The sequence below is a fragment of the Sinocyclocheilus rhinocerous genome, unplaced genomic scaffold, assembly GCF_001515625.1.
Source record: "Sinocyclocheilus rhinocerous isolate Xijiao unplaced genomic scaffold, SAMN03320098_v1.1 scaffold63, whole genome shotgun sequence".
Lineage (NCBI taxonomy): Eukaryota > Metazoa > Chordata > Actinopteri > Cypriniformes > Cyprinidae > Sinocyclocheilus > Sinocyclocheilus rhinocerous.
The window spans coordinates 432,663-456,233 of NW_015659563.1; the positions used below are offsets into that span (position 1 = coordinate 432,663).

Consider the following 23,571-nt stretch of genomic DNA (forward strand, 5'->3'; position numbering starts at 1 on the left):
GTGCGCATGGTTGCCAGATTGCTTAAAATAAGCAAAACACACCGGGCAGAAAATGTATGAAAGTAACAGCGAAGCTCTGATTCGGGGATTAGAACTCTTGATATCTGGCAACCGCACTCATGAAAGCTCGCGTAGTAGAGATGTGTAGAGCAGTCTGTAATAACATTTTGTCTCCTTTTTTGACGAAAATAAAAAGAGGTTTTTGGTAAAGTTTTTCTTTTTGAATACATTTTAGTCTCGTCTTATTTCGTCAACGAAATTGCATGTTGATATAGTCTTAGTTATCGTTTATTGACCTTATTGTCGTCTCGTCTTCATCTCGTCTTAGTCATGGGAAAGAAGCTCATCACTGAACATTTTTCGTCATAGTCTTCGTTAACGAAATTAACACTAGTTTGTGCACAATTATCCATTTACTCTCACTTGTCACTTCACCAACAGTCTCGTCGCTCGTGTCTCCAGATTGATTTATAATTTTTGAGTCGGATAATTTTGCGACAATAGAGAAAGTTGCTCTTTACAGTCAGATTGTGTACGATATCTATCAGCACATGCCAACTAGACCATGCTAACTATCTAAACCCTGACCTCTTGGTTGAAAAACGGGCCACTTCTGTTCTCAGATTCTCAAATGGGTGTATAGTGTATGTAGTACAGATAGTATGCAGAAAGAGAGCTAATATTTGGGGCCTACTCTTCCTGTAACGTGATTATTAAATGAAAGTCCTTTGAAGAACATTTTCGGCTCTGAGAGTGTGAGGGTCCATTAGATTAACAAGCCCCTTGTGTCATTGAGGGAACAAAATCTCAATTCGCTCTCGCCAACAGTAAAATCACTTACTTATCGCAGTAACTCCTCCATTTAACTTTTACAGTTTATTTCTTCTGCTACACCTGATCATTTTTGATCCTTACCTCCTCATCTCTATAAATTCCAGCGCCTTTAATATGTGGCCTTTTGAGCTCCCCATCTGACCTCTGACCCAGGAAGAGATTATATTTCCCAAAGCCGCAAGAGCCGTTAAACCTTGACATGGCCGTGCGAGCGATGGAAAGCGGCTCGGAGAGGGAGGGAAAGAATGAGGGGTTGGGGAGATTGAGGGTGGAAGAATAAAATGGAGCCAGCGGGGACGTTTATCTGCGCTGTAGCACTGGGGCTTAAGTGACAGGACCGATAGCTGCTGGCATTTGCCTCCCGACTCCAAACAAGAGGACACTGATAGCGTGGACAGGAAACTCACCTCTGAAAACTCACACCAGATTCACGCCTTTATACTTCAGTCTCTTTAAAGCAGGATACTGCAGTCATTAAATACCAGCCTGACCTGACCTTTTCATACCTCTGCTCTGAAAATAGACTATTTCCACCCCAGAATGCCTCTGCTGGGAAGACCGTATGGATTATCCCGGCCGTGAGGTGATGACAAAGTCAACATGTGCAGACTGAGGGATAGTGGGGATGGATATATAACCGCTCAACTGGGTAGTTCAGCCAAAAATACTAATAACAAAAACATTCTGTCATCATTTACTTGCATTCATGTCATTCCAAACCCGGTTTTCGTTCTTCAATGGAACAGAAAAGGAGTTTTAAACGGTGTTCAGTGTCACACAGCACTTGAAATTGAATAGGGATGCATGATATTGTGCTAAAAAAATAGTGAAATAAAATAAAAATGTAAATGAATAAATAAACAAATAAAATTAATTAATTTGTTTGTTTGTTTATTTAGCATGAAGCTTTTTATTATTGCAATAGGGCTTTTTATTCCCCATTGAATGCACAGAACTACTTCAGAAGACTTGGAATACAGTGCACAGTCAGCTGGACCACTTGGAAAAATACAATAAAATAAAACAAACAAACAACTGAAAATTTATTTATATTTTAAGATTTTATTTTTGTTTTAAATATCAAGAAAATGGTCTCATATGCAAACTTGACATATTGCTAAAGGTTTGACATAATTGATGCCAAATGTTATTGGTTTCTATGTGTTACAATGTGTGCATGCACAAATGACAATGAGGGCAAGATTTTTAGTGAATAATGGACCACTCTTAGCAAAGATGATACTTATTATTTGTTTATTTAACTTGATAGACCCTGCTAATTTTATTCTTTGGGGGAAAAAGTGTTGATGTCATATTGGGTTTGGAAACAGGAGGGTGAATAAATGATATCTGAATTTAATTTTTTATTATTATTATTTTTTATTTTTTTGGTGAACTATTCCTTTAATTAACTAGTTTCCTTCCCACTCCCACAGTTCACACCTTTAGTATTTGTAACAACGCGATGCCCACAGATGTTGTTGTTTACCCAAGCAGAGATGTAACGTGTCAAACAGCAACACTGGCCACACTGAGCTTGTCATACAGCGAACGTGACGTTTTGATTGGTTGTTATGTAAAGCGCATAATTAAGAGGTAAATGTTGAATGCGATTGCGGGCTCTGATCCGCACTAGAGGAGGGACCATTCATTTTACTGCAGTTTCTTGGGATTGTTTACACACACACACACACACACACACACACACACACACAGGTTTGCTTTTGTGAAAAGTGGGGACATCCCATAGGCGTAATGGTTTTTCTACTGTACAGACCGTATATTCTATTGCCCTACACCAACCCTACCCCTAAACCTACCCCTCACAGGAAACTTTGTGCCATTTCAGATTTTCAGTACACTCCATTCTGTGGGATTTATATGCGTTTTGAAACGTGGGGACATGGGGTAATGTCCTGAAAAGTCACCTTCTCCTTGTAATACCTATGTCATACCCTTGTCATTATACAAATTTATGTCCTCATTTGTCACAAAAACGAGCACACACACACCGTCACACACACACTCACTCACACACACTCACACACATACTGTCACACACACACACACACACACTCACTCTCTCACACACACACACACACACACACACAAACAAGGACACATCGAGAAAATATAATGTCTTGTGTTCAGGGGCCTTGTCAAACATCTGACGTTTAACAGCTTAGTCAGAGCCAATTTAAGAACATCATGTCGTAGCTTTGATTTGCATTAAGCCAGACCTGGCCTGCCAAAGCTCATTTAGTTCATTTCTCCATCGGCTCACATTTTGGAGGTTATTCCCGCCTGTTAACCTTAGACTTGAGACTTTAGTCACACTGTAGTTGGTGAGAAATCAATTTTGTCCCTTAGTTCAATATTGACTGCAAAATGAGAGTTCTATTATCATTTATTTACCAGCTTCCAAATTCCAAACCTGTATGACTTTCTTTCTTCTGTGAATGTTGGAAACCAAACAGTTTTGGTGACTGTAGACTTCCATTTGGACAAATTAAAAACAAAGACACGAAACTAGATGCCAAACAAGACACAAAACATAAAGTAAACAAAACAAAAAACAAAACAAAACACCTACAAGAATAATACAAAACAAAAACCAACATAAAAACCAACATAAAACAAAACATAAAAAACAATTCAAACACCAAACAAAACAGTAACACACACAAAAAAACACAAAACAAAGCATAAAAACCAACATAAAACAAGACACAAGAAAACAAAAATAACACAAAAATAACAAAACACCAACACAAAACAAAACAGCAAAACAAAAACCAATACAAAAAAAACACAGAAAACTTAAAAATAAAATAAGACAAACAACAAACCACACACAAGACACAAATCAGAACAGAAAACAAAAGAGACATTTCTCAAAATAAGTGTCTTCTGTTTTGATGTTAGTATGAATTGTTCTTTGTTGTTTGTGAAGGTTCACAGATCTGGTGGACTCGTGTGGGAAGGTGGAGCTGAATCTGCTTTCACCTCCACAGAAGGAGTACTGGTCAATGCTAGCCTACAACCGTGCCAAACTCTGCAACATCCTCTTCTCCAGCGAGCTGCACCGCCGCATGTCGCCCCACGGCGTCACCTGTAACGCACTGCATCCTGGGAACATGATGTACACCTCCATCCACCGCAGCTGGTGGCTCATGACCCTGCTCTTCACCTTTGCACGACCCTTCACCAAGTCTATGGTAAGAGCAAGATATGTAATTTTTCCCTCTGTCACTTGATGTAGTGGACGGTTAAGAATGCTCCTGAGTTTTTTTTTGTTTTTAAACAGCTACTTCTTCAGCATCATAACTAAAATTGTAACCGATTTTGATCGTTGTTCGTAGGCATCAACAACACGTCACACAATTCGCTTTCTTCATGTGAAGCACGCGGTAGACTTGATATACAGCTAATTTGAATGGAGTTTGATGTTAGTGTGTTGCTGCAAAAACATGTTCTTTTATGAATAAACCCTAAGTTGCATAAAAATATGCTGGGTGTAACAGAACATTTCCAATTTACATTTTTAATTGAAGTATTTTTGATTATATTTTCTGGTATGGCATTAAATATAGTAAATATAGTAGTTGTGCACCGATATAAAAATTTTGCCTGAACTAAGCTTAAAATAAGAAACAAACAAACAAAATAATAAAAAAACGTTTGGTTTTAAATATTGCAAATTACATTTTACAGTACAGTATGAAAATCTGTCATGTTTGGGATTATTTAACAATGTTAATGGTTATTCGTGCTTTTAAATAAATAAATCTAAAATTTGGCCGATAACGTACGTTGGCTGATATGGTACCGATATATTGTGCATCTGTAATTATTGAATATATTTATACATTTAATATATTACTCATATTTCTTAACTATTGGCCAAAATGAGGTGTCTTAAAGTTTTGCAATAGCCTTCTCATTGGGAACCTACGATACTTTGAAATGCAACAGTAGCTTGCTAGACTGAAGAACAAAGCTATTGCGTCTTTTGTTTGTCGCATATATGATTTTGTGACTGAGGTGCTCTTTGTTTTCTTCATTTCACACCATCCGTAAATGTACACCTGCTTTTATGTGATATATTTTTCAGGTAAGTGGTTGGTACTTGAACTTTTTGTGGTCCAAGAAAGTTTCACTAGCATGTTTTTGGGTTCTTAAGCAGGAATTGCCTGTAGTTAGCAGACCGTGTGTGTGTGTGTGTGTGTGTGTCACGCTGCCGTAGCGCTGCTCGTATAGCCCAGCGCCGCATAAATCAGGCGGGCAGCTCTTCCTGTAGGCAACACTCTCCCGTTTTAGCCCGAAGAGGCGAGTCACATACACTTACAGAGACAAACTATAAAATTCAACATCCTCATAAATCATAAAGTATCTGCCTGTTTCGCACCTGAAGCATTTCCTTCCGCTTCTGTTACGCTTTAGGCCACACAATGCATTTGATGTATTCTTTGTTTTAATTTTGGTTGAAAACTCTGAAGGCAGGTTTTGATGTAGTGTTGAGTATTTCAGTCGAGCTGATTATGTATTAAAGAGATGGTTATGAATATGCCTGAAGTTTATGCGCACGGCCCAGTCGTAACTCAAAACCGCTCATTTCTCCAGCTGTCAGTCATGTTTGATGGACGTCGGTGTGGATCAAGGCATTCTGCTGCTGCTGTTTCTGAACTGTGATTTGTTCATTTGACTTAAAAAAAATTTTTTTTTTAACATTTCATAGTTTTGAACATGTAAAGAAGAACCAACATTTTAGACGTGTGTTTTCTGAAGAAAATATCAGTGTTTGTAAGATAATGAATCACGATTCAGTTTCCAAATTTTCCAATGATGTCATTCCTGATTTTTAATAGATTTCACTCTATGGTGTATTATTTATAGTATATATTAAGTTATTATTATTATTATTATTATTATATACATTATTTATATTTAGAATTAATATTTCTTTATCTGTATTTAATATAGTAATTATTTTCTCTCTATATTTTTAAAATAGATTATTATCATTTTTTTATGGATATGAAATTATTTGAATAGAGACTCTTTGGTTACATCTTTACAAGTTAATAATACTTACTAACTTACTTTATTTATTTTCTAAAGTATATTGAGCATAAATTATATTATTTATAAATAATATATATATATATATATATAAAATCCTAAGCTGTTATTATTATTATAATTATTATTGTTATTAATCAGTATAGTAATTATTTTCACTATATATTAAGTGCAGTGCAGATGACACTTAACATAGGAAAACCCCAGTTCTTACCAAGGTGTTAATGTGCTTCTCTCTCCCTCTTCTGAAACCCCTCAAATATTAGTGAACTTAACACAAAACAGTGCTGTTATTTTATTTATTGGTTATGAAGATGGTATCGTTTTAATTGCTTGCAGTCTCATATGGGATGCTGGGAAATTGTTCAAGGTTGCAAAGCTCTGCAGAATGTTGACAGGAAGAGCCTGGAACGATATTACACCCAAGCTCAGTAATACGCCTTTGTCTTCTCCAAGAAGCTGTACGTGATTTATAACTGCGCAAATCTAGAATAAAACCTCTTATTTTGCTGTTTTATTGCATCTGAGTGGGACACTTCCATTTAGTTTAGTGTTTCTTTACAGGCTGATACATAGATGCATTAAACATCCCAATAATAAATAAATTGATTATTATTATTATTATTATTATATTTGTTTGCCTCAATTTATCTCAATTAAAAAAAAAACTAAAATATAATAATAAAAATGGCAGATGCCATTTTAAAATGCAAAGGATGTTGCAGTGTAATTCATAAAACCGAATATCATCATCTCATCTTGTAATTTGTAGATAATTTTCAGTTTTGCTGAGTTGATAAAAATTCATTGGGAAAGAGGCAGGATTGATATCTGACTGTAACTCACACGACTGTGTTCATCTATAATCTGTACATCAGATATGTTCTGCCATGCATCTCTCTTGCTCTCTTTGTGGCCTGCAGTTGTACATTAGGCCCATGCTGATCTCCAGATGCGTTTAGCTTTGATAAGAGTGGAGTCATTTTCTCCTCATAATAATCAAGTGGTCTCTTGTGCTGAGCAGAATTGACGGTACTGATCTTTCCTGGCATATGGATGTCCTGTCAGTGAGAAGCAGGGATAAAAATGCATCATTCCATTGACTAAACTCACCACTGAGGATATTAGTGTACAATTTAGGATACAAACCAACCATCTGCCATTGGAATCATTTTGATGAGAAAGTTATTTGCAACTATAATATACTGTACTGTAGTAGAATTGAATTTAATATGACTTACCAAAATAGGGTTAGAATCAACAAAACATAGCAATTGACGTTACTTGCTCAGAAATCCAAAAATTCCTCATTTGTCTCATTTACATGAGCAGATTTTACATTTCCAAGAAATTTAGTTTTTATTAGATCTGCAATGGTTTATGTTTGTTAGATATTTTTGCTCAATGTCAAAAAAAGGCCATTTTTGATACTTCCTATATGGTTTTATGTGAAGTACTTTACGTCCCCGAAACCTCTGTAACATTTTCATTTGTGTAGTCAAACAGCTGTTTTAGCATGTTTGGTTTGACATTTCTTAGACGGTTGGGTATTGTGGCATCTAATAGCTGCTTGATGCTTTGGGACATGAAGCTGCTGGGAAAATCACAGCCGCCCAATCAGCAACCCCACCTTCCCCCCCGTCATGCCCGCCTTCTTCACAATCGCTTCATTGGGATCCAGTCCGGCATCTGACTGCGCGTTTTCAGCAGTTTAGCGCAATTATTTTCCCCAGGATTCTGCCTCAGGCGCTCCGCTACCTTTTTACATATGCAGGGGCTGAACTTTTGACCAAGGCCCAATAGTCGTACATTAGGCGACGCTTTGCTCTAAAAGGGGGACTTTAACAAGTTCCTCTGTGCATTGGCAAGTGTCTCACCTCTCGCCTGTGAGATAATTTAACCAGCCTGCTGCGAGACTGCTGCCAGTGCTTCCTTATGGGAGTCTAAATCTCTCTCGCTCTCGGTCCCCTTGTAAGCCGAGCGAAAGAAGGAGATGCTGTTGATGGATCTTTCCTCGTGCTCGGCTAACGAGGGCTCTGCTTCTATTAGTACACTACAGAGGCATTACCCATTCTCTCTCGCGCTTCTTTAATGAAGTCTCGTCACCCCGAGAAGCTCAGATTTATGCCACTGCTGTCGCGCTGCGATGAGCCCTGTCGGCATGGCGAGTGTCTCCCGGTAACCGGTTGTAAGGTCAGGTGTTGTTATCTGCCTGTACATGGGTCCTATCACGGCAGCAGCGCAAACGGGGCTGACAGGCGCTCAGTGGAGCGGAGCGAAGTGGGGCAGAGGTCTACACCCAGAGCCCCTTCCGCTGCGGCGGGACACGATGAGCTGCCAGCAGCCCTAATGGACTCATAATTGGTGATTAGGGCCTGCAGGTTGAGAAGAGAACCGGTTCACTCAGCCTGCCGGAATGTTTTCCGCTACAGACTGCTGTGCTGTCTTCGCCTGGAACGACCCACTAGTATATCAAATCTAATGGCCACTATAGACACTCTTGCCCTCTGGATATATCTGACAATATCCCTGTTCGTTTTCAAGGGTTTTTCCAGATCAGTATTTCTCAACCCTGTTTCTGGAGGCACCCCAACAGTACACATTTTGGTCTTGCTTACTTGACCCACCCATTTCAGATCTTGCAGTGTCTACTAAAGAGCTAATCCAGGTGTGTTTGATTAGCTAAAGCTTGAAAATGTGTAGTGTTGGGGTGCCCCCAGGAACAGGGTTTGGAAACACTGTTCTAGTTTTTCAGACCTGTCCTGGAGGCCAGAACCACGCATTTTGTATGTTTCCAAGTTTCCAAAAATTCTAGAAAGTTTCTGGAAAATTACTGGACATTTTCCATCCCTTTGCAACCTTAGTCTCCTTTATTGGACATATCTAATCCAGGTCTTGGAGTATCTACTGAGCTGATGAGTTGATCCAGGTGTTTGATTAGGAAGAGTTGGGAAATATGTGGTGTTGGGGTGCCTACAGAAACAGGGATGGGAAACACTGTGGTTTCCAACCACGGTCCTGGAGACTGCCTCCCCCCAGCACTGCACATTTTGCATATCCCCTTTGTCTGATGCAACCATTTCAGGTTTTGGAGTCTCTACTAATGAGCTGATATCCTGAATCAGGTGTGTTTGATTAGGAAGACATGCAAAATGTGTGGGGGGAACATGGTTGGGAACCACTGGTCTAGATAACAAGACTCAAGACATACTAAGTTTGTTTAGGCAGTTTTCACCTTGCTTTGCTTTGTCTGAACCAGCGTTCAGTTCCACCCCGTTGGGACCTTCCGGTCTCTTTTCATGATTTTCTCCCCTTGTTTCTAAAGAACAGCTGACAAGTGTATCTGCTGCAGAAGACATGCAGCATTGAGAAATCCATTATCAGTAGTGCTTAAGTTCTTTGAACTTAACTCTTTAAACTGTTCTGGGGTCCACATGAACCGTACATCAGACCCCAGTTTTCAAGCGGACCCGGACACCAAGGAACCAGCCCACAGGTCCAGATGAACCCCAACAAATGACCCGTCAGACATTCCACTACATAGATATGTTCTTTTACAGCCCTTCTGCAGTTAAATTGGATCCAACATGGGGACAGTAGGTTCGAAGCAGCGGTGAACTATGCATGTAAACAGCACAGCGCCTCGTCCTGCATAACTCTCTGGTTAGAACTGAACATCAGACCTTGAATAGACTTTAATCTTTAATCTAATTGAGTGATATGTTGGCTTGATGTTACTCCATTCTCTCTCCATCTCTCTCACCTACCCTCGCGTTACCTATTATGAGCCTGGAAGACAATCTAAGACCTAAAAGCACACAATCCCATTTGCTTGTATTGGCATGTGTGTCTCAACTCTAAAATCCTATTACCAGGATTATAGTCTACCAAGACACACCATTTCATTAAAATAAAGTGTGGGTCTAGAGGCAACCACACACGTACATACGCTTGCAGCTCTTTGGAGCAAGAGACTTGTTGTGCATAAGGAAACCGAGCAAATAGCTTATTGCTTGATCAGCCGATGTGGCCAGGAATGTGTCTGAATCGATAAAGGACCAATCAGAGGCAGGCAGGCAGCATTCGGGCAAGCCCGGGAGCTGTCATGTCATTCCGGTTTGACCCCCAGTCAAAGTCACACGGCGGCCCATCCATCTGAGTGCGTGGAGCTTATTCCGTGTTCATCTGAAGACCATCAGATCTAGCACATGAATGCTAGCGGAATTAGACGATGACTTCCAGTGACATGCATTGATGATGTTTGAGAGGATTCTGTCGCTTCGATTAATTCTGTAGGGGCCTCTTATTTGCTTAGGCCAGGGATAGTTCACTATAGACTGCATCATGAAAGCAATGTTTTTGCCATTTTTATTCAAAGTGTAATGGAGAGATTGCATGAAATTATATGAAGAAGAGGGTGAGCGGTATTAATGCAGTGTTCATGTCATGTTGGATTTATTGTACTCTTAATAATGTAAATACAGTCTGTAATTACAATTTAATTACAATGTAATGAGAACTCTGCTTTTTTACACAAAGTTGGAATTAGGGCTGCAGCAATCGATTATTTTAGTAATCGAGTATTCTACCGATTATTCCATCGATTAATCGAGTAATCGGATAAGAAGTAATTTTTCTTAGTTAAAGAGCAATACTAAATATATGAGATAATAAGATAGGTCTCTTAAAATAAACAACTAATTTGTTTTCTTTTTAGAAAAATTAACATTTATATTGCTGAAATTGCATACATTAATAACCGTGAAAACTAAACCCATTTAATGCAATTAATTGCCAAATAACATTCAAAATGCAAATACAAATATATCAATAAAAACAAATATATATATAAAAAAAAATACAAAAATCAATTTCACATTACTTTAAAAAAGGTAAACAGTACAAACTAAAACTAAGGCATAAATCAAAATAATAGTAATAAAAATAATAATAATACCTAAACATTGCATTTGTCATGCAACTTAACTTTCAAGTTTTGCCAAACTAAAGCTCATACATGACATAAGCCTTTACTGTCTTCTTGGAATTGGTGACTTTTGTGAGAGGCAAAAATCAGTGGACAGGAAGGTAACTTGGAACAAGAACAAGAGACCATGCACAATTTCAAAACACATTTTTTGGTTATTTGGAGAATAAACCTTCTTAAATGTCCCTTTACGTACTGGTGTGTGTGTGTGTAAAACTTGTTTTTGATATCCTTCATATTTTGTGTGCGGGTCAGTTCACAGCAGTGATAGAAATTAATCTGTTCCAATAAGTTTAAATTGATTTTTACATTTTACGGGCATTTTTTACCTTTATAAAGCCTTTTTTTTTTTTAATAAAAGTGCATCATCTTTTGAGTCAAATTCTTACGTTTAATCAGTCAATTAGAATAAGACATTTGGGCTGTCACCAAACAAATTATATCAGTATCAAAATTAATTTGCAATGCAGAGGAAACACAGAAGCTGCATCCGAAAAGGCATTTAGATGTAGGCCTATTTACACAATTTAATTGAGCTCAGTGGGACATGAATGCATTTAACCTGCAGTTACAAATGCATAAATAATATTTTGTTATTTTAAACATAAAACATTGAATACTGATATTTAAAATTATTTTAAAAACGAAAAGATACTTTAAATGTGAAATTAAAACCGCCAGTAGGTGGCAGCAAGTCACTGTTAAGAAGTGAGTCATTGCGACTGAACCGAATCATTTAAATGGTTGATTCATTCAGGAACGAAACACCCTCATGTTGCTCAGAGACGCAAAACAGCACTGTGGCTTAGGGCTGTCGCGATAACCGCAATATCGCAATACCGCGCTATTGACGAGCAAACCGCAGAGGAATGCAAGAACCGCAGCAACCGCAATTTTTGCGGGTTATGCCCTTCTCATTTTACACTCCATGCATGTGGACTGAATATTAAACAAGTTAGTAATGATAACATAATGTGTACCATGCTGATTTGTACAGAGGCTCCGAAACAGCCTAAACAGACAGTGAATGAGAGAGAGATCGACTGAGCGCGTGCGATTACTTGCGTCTGTCCTCCAGGCCGCGCGCTATTGAGCCACTCAAAATTACCGCAAGGGAAATTCCCTCACTGCGACAGCCCTGCTGTGGCTGTGTTTGGAATTATTTTTTGTTGGCGAAATAGAGCAAAAACAGGCAATATGGTGTCTAAAACGTAAGTCTCTTAATATTAACTTCTTGTTTATTGAACCGTTGCATAAACTCAGTATCGCATTTGTAATCATGCTGATTTTAGAAATGAAAACTGGCACTCTTTGTGTGATATTGGCTAACTTTCTGTGGTATTTTTATGGTCTTTCACAAAACATAGCTAACGTAGGGACATCATAACTACCCACCATATTGATTTACGGTCTTAAATATGTCCAGCTCTTGTTTTTTTTTTTTTTTTTTACAGTCTATGGTCCAGCGTTTATCGGGTTGTGCGTCAGTAATAATGATCCGTGGGGAAACACCGTGTTCCGTGTGTAGTTACAGTAAATGGACTAAACGAAGCCTCGTGGCAAATTATGTATTCGAGTTACTCAAGGTATTCGAGGAATCGTTTCAGCCCTAGTTGGAATGTTCATAAGGGTCAGCCGTTTTATGGAAAGCTGGAAAGTTTAAATTTGGTAATTCTGTCATGACATTAATCATGCTCCATAAAAGGTTCAATTTGCATGAGTGGCATGAAATTTTGTCCTCATGAATGTGTTGGAGCACACGTGTTAATGATTATGCTATTGCTTCGACAATCACAATGTTTGGTTTCTCTGAAAAAATATGGCACAATCCCTCTCCTGGCATCTTTGCAAGCCCCACCTCTCAAAACAACCCTAACCCAGAATTCCCAACTAAAATCAGGCTTCCAGATCCATATCCACCCTGATAGAGGCCTGTTTTTTTGTGACATGTGGCTGATGGACTATTTTTCAAATTGATTTAAAAAATGTACGTAAGCAGTTGATCTTCCACCCTAGATTACCTATTGATTTTTAATATGAAAAGCTCATTATACAAACAGTAACTGCAAAACCAAAAGCTAGCCAACCTTTGCATAAATCCTTTAATTGAATTCCCAGAGCCTGTGGTTCTACTTTTTTTTTTTAAATTAAATCCATTTCTTTTCCTTTTTTTCCCCTTTCTTCTGTAAGTGTTGGTGTTTAATTTGCATGCTGTGAAGTGGGTCCTGTCCTAGATAAAGTGCCATTGATCCTTATTAAAGCACACCTCTAGGCCTGCTGAAAACCAACTGGGAAAATTAAATGTGTTCATGGTGCATACACTTATTCCCTGCATGATCGGATTAGAGAGGGAATGGGAGAGAGTGAATAAGAGTTAAAACGGAGAAAGAGGGTAGTGAATGGAGAACGGAAAATAAAACGAAGAGAAACGGAGAGACAGAATGATATTGAGGGGAAAAAAGTAGAGAGGTGAAAAGATTAAGAGGGAAAAATGAAGAATTATTATTGATTTGGCAAACATTATTACATTATGTTTCTCCAACCGTCCCAAAGAGACACCGTTGGGCCTGAAATGAAATTCTGAGCAGTTTCAACACAAATCCAGCTGTGTATTTTTCACATTGTCCATCTAACAGCTTATAGATGGCTTTATCAAAGCTGCTATTAATATTTTTCTAATTGGCTTTTGTGTGTCGTCGGGTTATGAAGAGCGGTTACTCTCATTTGTTTGGCTCTGTGTGAATAAGTATCCACTTAATTTCATTTGTAATGATCGTCTGAAGTCTTTCCAGAGAACCCATGACCTTCGGCGACCCCTCCACTTTATTCGACAGTGGATATTAAATATCTATGATTGTGTTCACCTCATAACAAGGGAGAGTAATTGTTAATTAGAAATTATTTGACAAAATAAGGCTGATAATATTACTGAACATTGATGTTCCTGTTTCTTTGACATTGACATTGATCACCCATTGGCCAGATCAGGGCCAATCAGATGGTGACGTGTTTATAGCATGCTCCCTTCAGTACTGAAATAGTAGGTACATAAATGCATAGATAGGGACCAAAATTAACATCTTGTCACACTTGCCAATGATGGATAAATTGAGAAAATTAAAGGCATAAATTGAAACATTTTAATTAGCAACAAAACTGCTTTTGTTTGCCAAGTCAAGCATCACTATTATTATTATAACTCATATTTAAAGTTAGGGTTTTGAACAAAGTCCTGTGAGGCTTAAAGGATTGCTGTGTTGAGGATTACTGTTTTACGTGACTGGGTGAGCAATAAAAAGCATGAGAAAATGAGTGATTTGCATTGATTTATGGCAACAAAAAACAAAACAGAACTAAACACACAGACACACACACACGCACACACAAAACAAAACTAAAAACAAACCAAAGCAAAACAATAAATGACAAAAAACAGCAAGAAACAAAACAAAACAGAAAACAGCAAGAAACAAAACAAAAAACAAACACAAGTCATAATACAATTACAAAATACAACAGAGAACAAACCAGCACAAACACCAAAGGGGGAAAAAACAACAACTGTAAAACAGGACAAACAAATCTCTCTCTCTCTCTGACACACACACATACAAAAGAAAACAAAAAACTAAACAAACATAGGTCTTAATACAAAACAACTAAAAATACAACAAAACACCAAAACAGAACACAGAACAAACAAAAACAAACAAATATACGTAGGTCATAATATTACAAACACAAATAAGAACACAAACACAGCACAACAAAACAAAACACAAAAACAAAAAATGAAACAACAAATAAACAAACAAATAAGGTTGTTATTACTATTACTTTAAATTCACCAACAAACTGGCTGGCACCGTTTTGTTTGCTCATCAAAGCCAATTTTACTTGCATTTTGGCACTTAGCAAGTGTTGGCAAGAACACTCCCAGACCTTATGTCATATTCTCACACATGCTAGTTAATGCTGACAGTTCTTTAGCCTGGACTGAATCAGATGGAGTTGACTGCTAGCCTTTTGCTTCTGCGGGTCTGATGGCTGTTTACCGAGTCTCTGTCTGTAGCGGCTGTGCTTTGCCTGCACTGATCAGTGGCCGCAGACAGTAAGATTTATCATGTGTTTGTGCTAGTTGATTGCCAACAGAGGCGACTGTCTCCCAGCGGTGCTGTATGCAGACTGCTGCTGAATCAATAGGGATTAACATTTGACCCCTGGGCGCATACTTATACACACACTTGCCATCCGCACACACACCTCCATTTCATCAGTTTCACTTAAACACAGCCACTCACTCAATAACTTTCCCACTGCTAATTATTTTTTAAAGCATGTAACCACCTCTCTGGAGGAAAACCGGGCTTATGAAGCAGGAGGAGGAGGTTGGGGATGATCAGGAAAGGTATCAGCTCCATACATCTGCAGATCCATGCGTCTCACATCAGTAATGACTGGCTCTTCTATTTGACCAATGGAACGAAAGCAGATTCATGGTTGAGGAAAGGGCCACTTCCCGTCACATTTCAGCATGCGAGACAAACAAATGTACATGTGAACAGGAATATTGCAAGATCAGCATGAATAACCGCTTGTACCTTGCACACACACACAATGTTTTTTTTGTGTGTGTTTTTGTTTTGTTTTGTTTTGTTTGCCCACTTGAAAGCATGTCAATTTATTTGATTTATTTTTTGTATTTTATTTTGTGGTTATTTTATTTATTATTAATATTATTATTATTATTTTTTATTTATTTATTTATTTTTTATCTTGTTTTTTGTTTTGTTTGGCAGCTTGGAAACACATCTACCATATTTTCATCTCAAATCAGCATGTCTTTTTTATTTATTCAATTTATTTTGTTTTGTTTACTTTAGGTTTGTTTTTCTTGTTTATTTTGCTTTTCTCTTGCTCGTTGTTTTTCTTTTGTTTTGTTGCCAATTTGTAAACATCTCTACCCTGATATCTAAAATCTCTGTGCATTTCCATTTTTTGGCTTCTTTTTGGTTTTATTCAATTTATTTATTTATTTTTCTTTTCTTTTGTATTTCAACCATTGTTTTTAGTTTTATATAGTTTAAGCTTTTTTGTTTGTTTTTATCTAAATGAATAGATTTAATTTCACTCTCAGTTTTAGTGCACTGTATTCATTCTGACAAGCACACACACACACACACACACACACACACACACATGTATGGGTACTTGAACCCCTTTTGTTAAAACAGTTCAGAACTGCAGACAAAACACAACCATACTGTACAGACTCTCTTCAAACAATCGGTATCAAAAATCAACTCAGCTTTTACTTACACTTTTTAAAAGCTTTAAGCTCAGTTGAATAAATATTAAAGGGTCCAAACATCAGAGGTAACGGCTCTGTTTTCCAGCTAGCTGCTCGCTTTAAAGAGCCAAATCACGTTGAAGAGCAGAATGCTTTTAATGTGCATTATCACTTTACATAATTCTCATTGTAATGGCAAGGGGACAAAGGTCACTGTAAGTGATCTAATGCTGTTTGGTCGACACACTTATTTGTGCATGAATCATTGAGCTGACCTTTGACCTCCAGAGTGCTCAAATAAGACCTGTATAAACAAGCATAGAGAGAGCTGGAAATACTGAGCGCATTTTGCTGAACAGAATCCAGCATAAACCTTCTGATGTGTTAAATGTGAAGAGCGTCTATCATGCTTATCGGTGGCAGTCAGAAAATATATATTAAAAATTGTTCATTTAGGGGTTTACACAGGACCATTTAAAAAGTCAATTTAAACATTGTTAAAAAAATTTAATAAATAACTATTACATAAAAAGTGTATGTTGTGATCAACCAAACTTTAGACAATTTTATGATACACATTTTTGCTCCCTCATGAATCCACTAAAATATTATCTTCCAAGGCACATTGTTACAGTGACATTTAAATTATTATAATTTTTTATAAATAATAAAACAGAATTAGAATCTATTAAGATAGAATTCTATATGCAAATTACCTTTGTAATCAGCTCAAACGGTCATTCATCATCTAGATGTGGGTGGTCATATGTTAATGAGCACATGACGTCATAAAACATTTTTCATGAAGTGACCCCTGTAACATCTACCTTTCTGTCTTTTCCAGCAAGCAAGCATAAATAAATAAATAAATTCAACAGATCTTCATATTGTGGCATATTGTGTGTAGGGCACAGCCAATACACAGAAAGTGGAACAAATTCTCTCCGCCTCATTGGTGTTTGCCATTCCTCTTGGGTTTACACACTATATCTGCTATTGATCGTGTTTCCGTGGCTCGTTGTGACCAATCATCTGTGCAATGCATCTTACAGCGGCCCCCAACCTGCTCCACTACACCTGCTTAATGTATTCATGCATTGATTGTGCTTTACACTTAAACATGATTAGCTGCATTCATACCTATTCATGTGCTGTTCGCTTACTGTTAGACACAGGTTAAACACACAAGCACACATTTACTCGCTATATGAATGGGGACTTTCCATAGACTTATGTTGTTTTATATAGGCATACATTTTATGTTGTTCTCTATAGTTAATTATGATTTCTTACTAGGAATGTATAACGATGCTCAACCCAATAACCAACTAGTCAGCTATTTTATAATCATTAGTTTGTATTTATTTAGCAGTTTGTATATGTGTGAACTGTATATAGCTAATGTAACAGCACATTACTCACAAATATTGCATACATTTTTTTATTGTATATGATTTATATAATGTAGACTGGTTTCTGGATTCCTCTCTAATTTGCTGCCATTGTGGTTGGTTTATTAAAAATAATTATATTTTAGGATTTGAACCCAGGTTTCTGTGGACAATAAAAAAAATTAAAAAAAACACACAACACCAGCAACAAAAAACCCCACTAATCTAAAACAAAAACAAAAAACAGCAACAAAAAAAAAAACACTAATCTAAAACTAAACCAAAATGATCAAAATTAACACAAAACGAAGGGAAAAAAGCAAACAAACAAGAAAACAAAAAATGGAAACAAAAAAAAAAAAAACACTAATCTAAAACTAAACCAAAATGATCAAAATTAACACAAAACGAAGGGAAAAAAGCAAACAAACAAGAAAACATAAAATGGAAACATAAAAAAAAAAAACACGAAATAAAAAATAAAACAGCAACACAAACAGAAAAAAACACAACAGCAAAAAAAACTAATCTAAAAAACAACAGCAACAAAAACAAAAAACCCCACTAATCTAAAACAAAAAACGGCAACAAAAAAAAAAGCACTAATCTAAAACTAAACCAAAATGATCAAAATTAACACAAAACGAAGGGAAAAAAGCAAACAAACAAGAAAACATAAAATGGAAACATAAAAAATAAAAATAAAACGAAATAAAAAATAAAACAGCAACACAAACAGAAAAAAACACAACAGCAAAAAAAAAAAAATCTAAAAAACAACAACAAAAAAAACACTAATCTAAAAAAAAAAAAAAAACCCTAATCTAAAACTAAACCAAAATGATCAAAATTACCACAAAACGAAGGAAAACAAACAAGAAAACATAAAAAGGAAACATAAAACAAAACAAGAAAACAATGAAATAAAAAATAAAACAAAAAATAGAGGAAAAATAAGAAAACAAAACAAGCCAACAAAGCTAAGACATTTGTATTTTATTTTATTTATCTTTACCTAGGGCATCATATATGCCAGAAAAGAACATCTGCACCTGCAACTTTTAGAGAACTTTTGTCATTTTTGTGTACAGTATGCTCCTCGTTCTGAATAGCTGAATGAGATTTAGTTTGAACAGTCCTAAGTATGAGTGAATGTCTCGTATCCAAAGCCATTTAATATGGCTCTGCCACCATGTGTCTGTTTCCCAGTCTCTCACTTCTCTCCACTCTTTTTGCATCTCTCCTTCTGTTTTTCTTTCTGCACAGTAAACTTGACTGGGTGCGCAGATTTTGCTGCACGTGGCCAGTCTTCACCCCTCCCATTCTCATCTTCAGTTCTCCTCGTCTCCATGAGAAATGGCTCTTTTAAAGACAGAGGTCATTAATATTTTGTGTTGTGGATCTTAGAGGATATATCAGATAAAGTGGTAAAGAAAAGCTTTTATTGGACATGAACAGGCCACACTATGTCCAGTATGCTTGGATTGGATGGGAAATGAATGATCAGGGAATGTCATTGACGTTTAAGGTACTGAACGAACAAAATGTTCTTTTGAAGCTTCGTGTGAGTGACCTCTCCAGAGAAACACCGAGAGACTTTCAGGAATCCTTTATTCCAAAATACATAAGAACATCACCTAGTCAAAAGTGAATAAATAACAACAAAATTAAGTTTGTTTATTATTAAAATAAGTTAAAATCAGTTTATTTTTTATTTAGTTAGTTCGTTTTTGTTTGTTTGCAGCCATAGTCTTCAGTTTCGCATGATCCTAGAATTTAGAAATCATTCTAATACGTTGATTTGGTGCTCCAGTTTTTTCAGTTATTATTGGTGCTCAGTTATTACTATTGGTTCTTATTATTAAAATCTTAATATTTTTGTGGAAACCTTGATTGATTGATTGATTTAGGATTGCTTGACGAACTGCATTTATTTAAATAGAAATATTTTGTAACATAATAAATGTCTTTACTGTCACTTTTAATCAATTAAATGTGTCCGTGTTCACCACAATTATTTATTTATTTATGCATACAATACATACATATTTTATTTTTTTGTACTCACCCCAAACTTTAAAATGGTAGTGCATAACATATATTAAACAGCAAAAACATTCAACATTGATAATAATAATAATATGCTTTTTGAGCAGCAAATCAGCATATTAGAATGATTTCTGAAGATCATGTGACACTGAAAATTCAACTGTGCATCACAGGAATAAATTACACTTTAAAATATATTAAAATAAAAAGTTATTTTAAATTGTAATATTTCACAATATTACTGTATTTTTAATGTAAAAGTTGCAGCCTTGATGAGCATAAGAAATTTCTTTCAAAAACATAACATTTTATTATTCCAAACTTTTTACTAGTAGTGTGTGTGTGTGTGTTTATATATATAAATATGTATGTATGTATGATTGGAATCAACTGAATTTGAAATGACTTTCCCTCAATTTCCCCATAAACCGTTTAAACTATTAGCAGAACTTTTAAAAGTAAATCTTCTCTCGTCTTCTCTCTGGCTGCAGAGATCAAAGCCATCGTAGTTTGACTTTTGAGATTTTAGTAAAGTTGTTTAATTAAATGGAAAAGATGAGGACTAGATGTTCTTTGATGCCGGATCCAGTGCGCCTGGCGTACATTTCATGTGATTTTTCTGCACAATTTCCCTCCCGCTGTTTAAGGATAGCGAGCGGACAGAAAACGAGAAATTAACTGGCCGAGTGTGAGTTTATAATGTAAAAATTGCAGCCTTGATGAGCATAAGAAATTTCTTTCAAAAACATAACATTTTATTATTCCAAACTTTTTACTAGTAGTGTGTGTGTGTGTGTGTTTATATATATATATATATATATATGTATATATGTATGCATGTATGATTGGAATCAACTGAATTTGAAATGACTTTCCCTCAATTTCCCCATAAACCGTTTAAACTATTAGCAGAACTTTTAAAAGTAAATCTTCTCTCGTCTTCTCTCTGGCTGCAGAGATCAAAGCCATCGTAGTTTGACTTTTGAGATTTTAGTAAAGTTGTTTAATTAAATGGAAAAGATGAGGACTAGATGTTCTTTGATGCCGGATCCAGTGCGCCTGGCGTACATTTCATGTGATTTTTCTGCACAATTTCCCTCCCGCTGTTTAAGGATAGCGAGCGGACAGAAAACGAGAAATTAACTGGCCGAGTGTGAGTTTAGATCATGACTGATGGCGGATGGATGAGGGCGCCAGCCTCTCTCTCTAATGTAATAGCGGGAGGTCAGTGCTTTCTCAAGGTGAAGGCGCGTGAGGGGTCATTTCCAGCGAGAGTCCGGGCCCCTCCGTCTCCTGGGGTTCAAACAGATGCACCCCCGCCCCCCTCGCCGCACCCATGTGTCAGATGGCACGGGCCGAGCGTGATTCAGGGGCCGGGTCGTGCCAAACACCCCGCGTGCATCTGAGGAGTCGTGCCAGGAAGGATGCCAACATCTCCAGAGGGAGAGAGTGAAATCATCAAAGCAGAATATACACACAAACACTCAGCCTTTTATTATAAAAGCCACCTTCATTTTTTACAGTTGTGATTCTGGAGGCTTAGATGCCAAAATACATTTCATTTGCACATTTCATGCTTTATTTATTTATTTTTCTTTCTTATCTAACAATGCATTTTTTTGTTGATTGTTTTGGAGCATGAGTATTATTTATATTTAAATGTGTTTCATAATTGCATCAAGACTCTCAAATAAGAATACAAACTTAGTGCCGGTTTTGAACAGTAGGGGGCATGATGGGTTAACTGAAGCCCTGTCAACACACAACACTGGCCTAAAAAGAAATAAACGTGAACCAGAAAATAGCTCAAATATTTTTTAAATATTCGTAATTGTTTAGAGCTTATTTTCAAGTAAAATATTATAACCATTAATAGATAAAATAATGAATAAATATTTAAAGTAACTTTTTCTTGCAAAAAAAAAAAAAAAAGGCAGCTAAAATCTCATGTTTTGAACTTGTATGTTTCCAAATTCCATTCCAGTTTTTTTTATTTTTTTCTCCCTTCATGCAGTCTTTGTTCACACAGATTTAGGTTCAGGCTTCTTAGTTTAGCTCAAATGATTCCTCATTAAATCCACCATTCAGGAGTTACAGTTTGTGATTCTTTCTACTGTGGATAAACTGGACATGAAGCTTGGAATCAAGCAAGTGAGACGCATTCATTGATTCAGATCTGTTGAGTTTTATTGTGAGCAGAAGATCCTGCTATGAGGCACCTGTGAGACTTTGAGACTCGGGAAACCATTAAAAATGGAGAAAAAGGACATTAGAGATCTTCAAGAATAGATAACATTTCCTTTCAGTTTTTTTTTTCCCATTACATTTTTTGTTCCAGCATTAAAATCTGAATCTCACTGCATCAAAATATCAAATGGAGAGACATTTGTTTAAAGAAAAAAGGCTAAAATAATAGATTACTGTTGAAACTGGAGACAAAGGGTGAATTCCAAACAGTGTTTGTGTGCCCTTGAAGGGCACTGCGGGAAGGGGACGCTTTTCTAGTGCTTGTGAATGGAAGCGAGCCGCTGAATGCCTTCATGAAGGGCTCTTCCGTCCGGCAGACGTGTGTGCAGTAGGTCAATTCAAGATCCTGAGTGGCCCGTCCTCGCGGTTCAAATGTTCAGAAGTAATTTCTTCTTACCTGGGATTTTAAAACCCTAAAGTGAATGCGGTACTTCAGAGTGATGGCCGTGGTTACTGTGATGAACTACACCAGCGTTACTCTGCTCGGACACTAAAACTCAGATCACTGACACACCAACTGCTTCAGTGTTGCTAAGAAATATGAATTGATTTTGTACATTTTGTAGATATTTAGAAATATTCTTATTCTGGAATTAAGTAATCGACTGTTTTATTTACAATATTTATTCTTTGAATTCTTCACCTTTTCACTTTTTTGTTATTTATTTATTTGCTTAGGTGCATAATTAATTTTAACCAAATATTTATGTGTATAGAATTTGTTTTATTTTTATATTTAGGTTTATATGATTTTATTTGATTTATTTTAGTTTGTTATTATATACAATATATAGAGCCCTTGTTCGGGAAACCTGTTTGAAAACGGTCATTATTTTTGCGATTCCGGTTCGTGATGCTTCTGACACATTTCAGCCTTAAAGGAATGATGTGTTCTGTGTTTACACACATTGGATGCATATTGGATGAAGTGTGTGCCGATACAGCAATGCCAGTACATCTGTTCTGATAATGGCAGCCAGTAGTCATATAGTGCATGCAAAAAATGGACACATTATGGCCCATAGATCAGCAATGATGGGAAATCTATTTGTCTTCCCCGTCTCTTCAACTTCTATGTCGGTTTTCACTACTGCTTCCTCCTCATCCTCTGTTTAGGATAGTGAATACACTGCTTCCGTGAATAGGATACAAAATAGGGCCTGATTCTTACAAAGAAAGTGACTTTTATAAAAAAACAAACAAAAAAAAAAACAGTAGATTAAAGGAGGTGCTTAATCCTTAGAAAATGTTAATAGCCTATTTTTTTAAATAAATACTTTCCCCCTTAAATTTATTTGTAAAATTTTATTTTAAAACGTTAAATAATAAATCAGTCAATAAATAAATAATTTATAGCGATAAACTTACAGAAAGGATTAAAATTAAATAGACAAAATGTATAAGAGATTTTACATATATATATATATATATATGAATGATGTTGTTTATGTATGTTTTTAATTGTTGGACACTGCTGAGAAGTCCAGGATCTCTGTTTGAAACTTGCAAGTTAAATGTTAGAGTTGATAATAGTTGATCTAACATATATAATTGCTCTCACAACTGAAAAATAGCAACATACCGGGATTTGTCTCTTTTGCTTATGGAAAAAAAATTGGACACCATTTTATGTATTCATGGAAGGTGCCTACTACACGCTCACACACACACACACACGTACGTTTCACACA

At 36.5% G+C, this 23,571-nt stretch overlaps 1 protein-coding gene across 5 annotated transcripts in view; it reads left to right on the plus strand.

Annotated features, from left to right (window-relative positions):
• The window catches only part of wwox (WW domain containing oxidoreductase), a 245,073-nt gene that overhangs the window by 82,677 nt on the left and 138,825 nt on the right, over positions 1-23,571 (plus strand). For 4 of the 5 annotated variants that reach the window (XM_016532697.1, XM_016532701.1, XM_016532698.1 and 1 more), the window contains one exon: positions 3,788-4,052. In XM_016532697.1, coding sequence (XP_016388183.1) covers positions 3,788-4,052 — 265 coding nt within the window. Of the gene's footprint in view, positions 1-3,787; positions 4,053-4,196; positions 4,317-23,571 lie in introns of those variants that run through there. The other variant, XM_016532699.1, reaches the window with a different exon arrangement.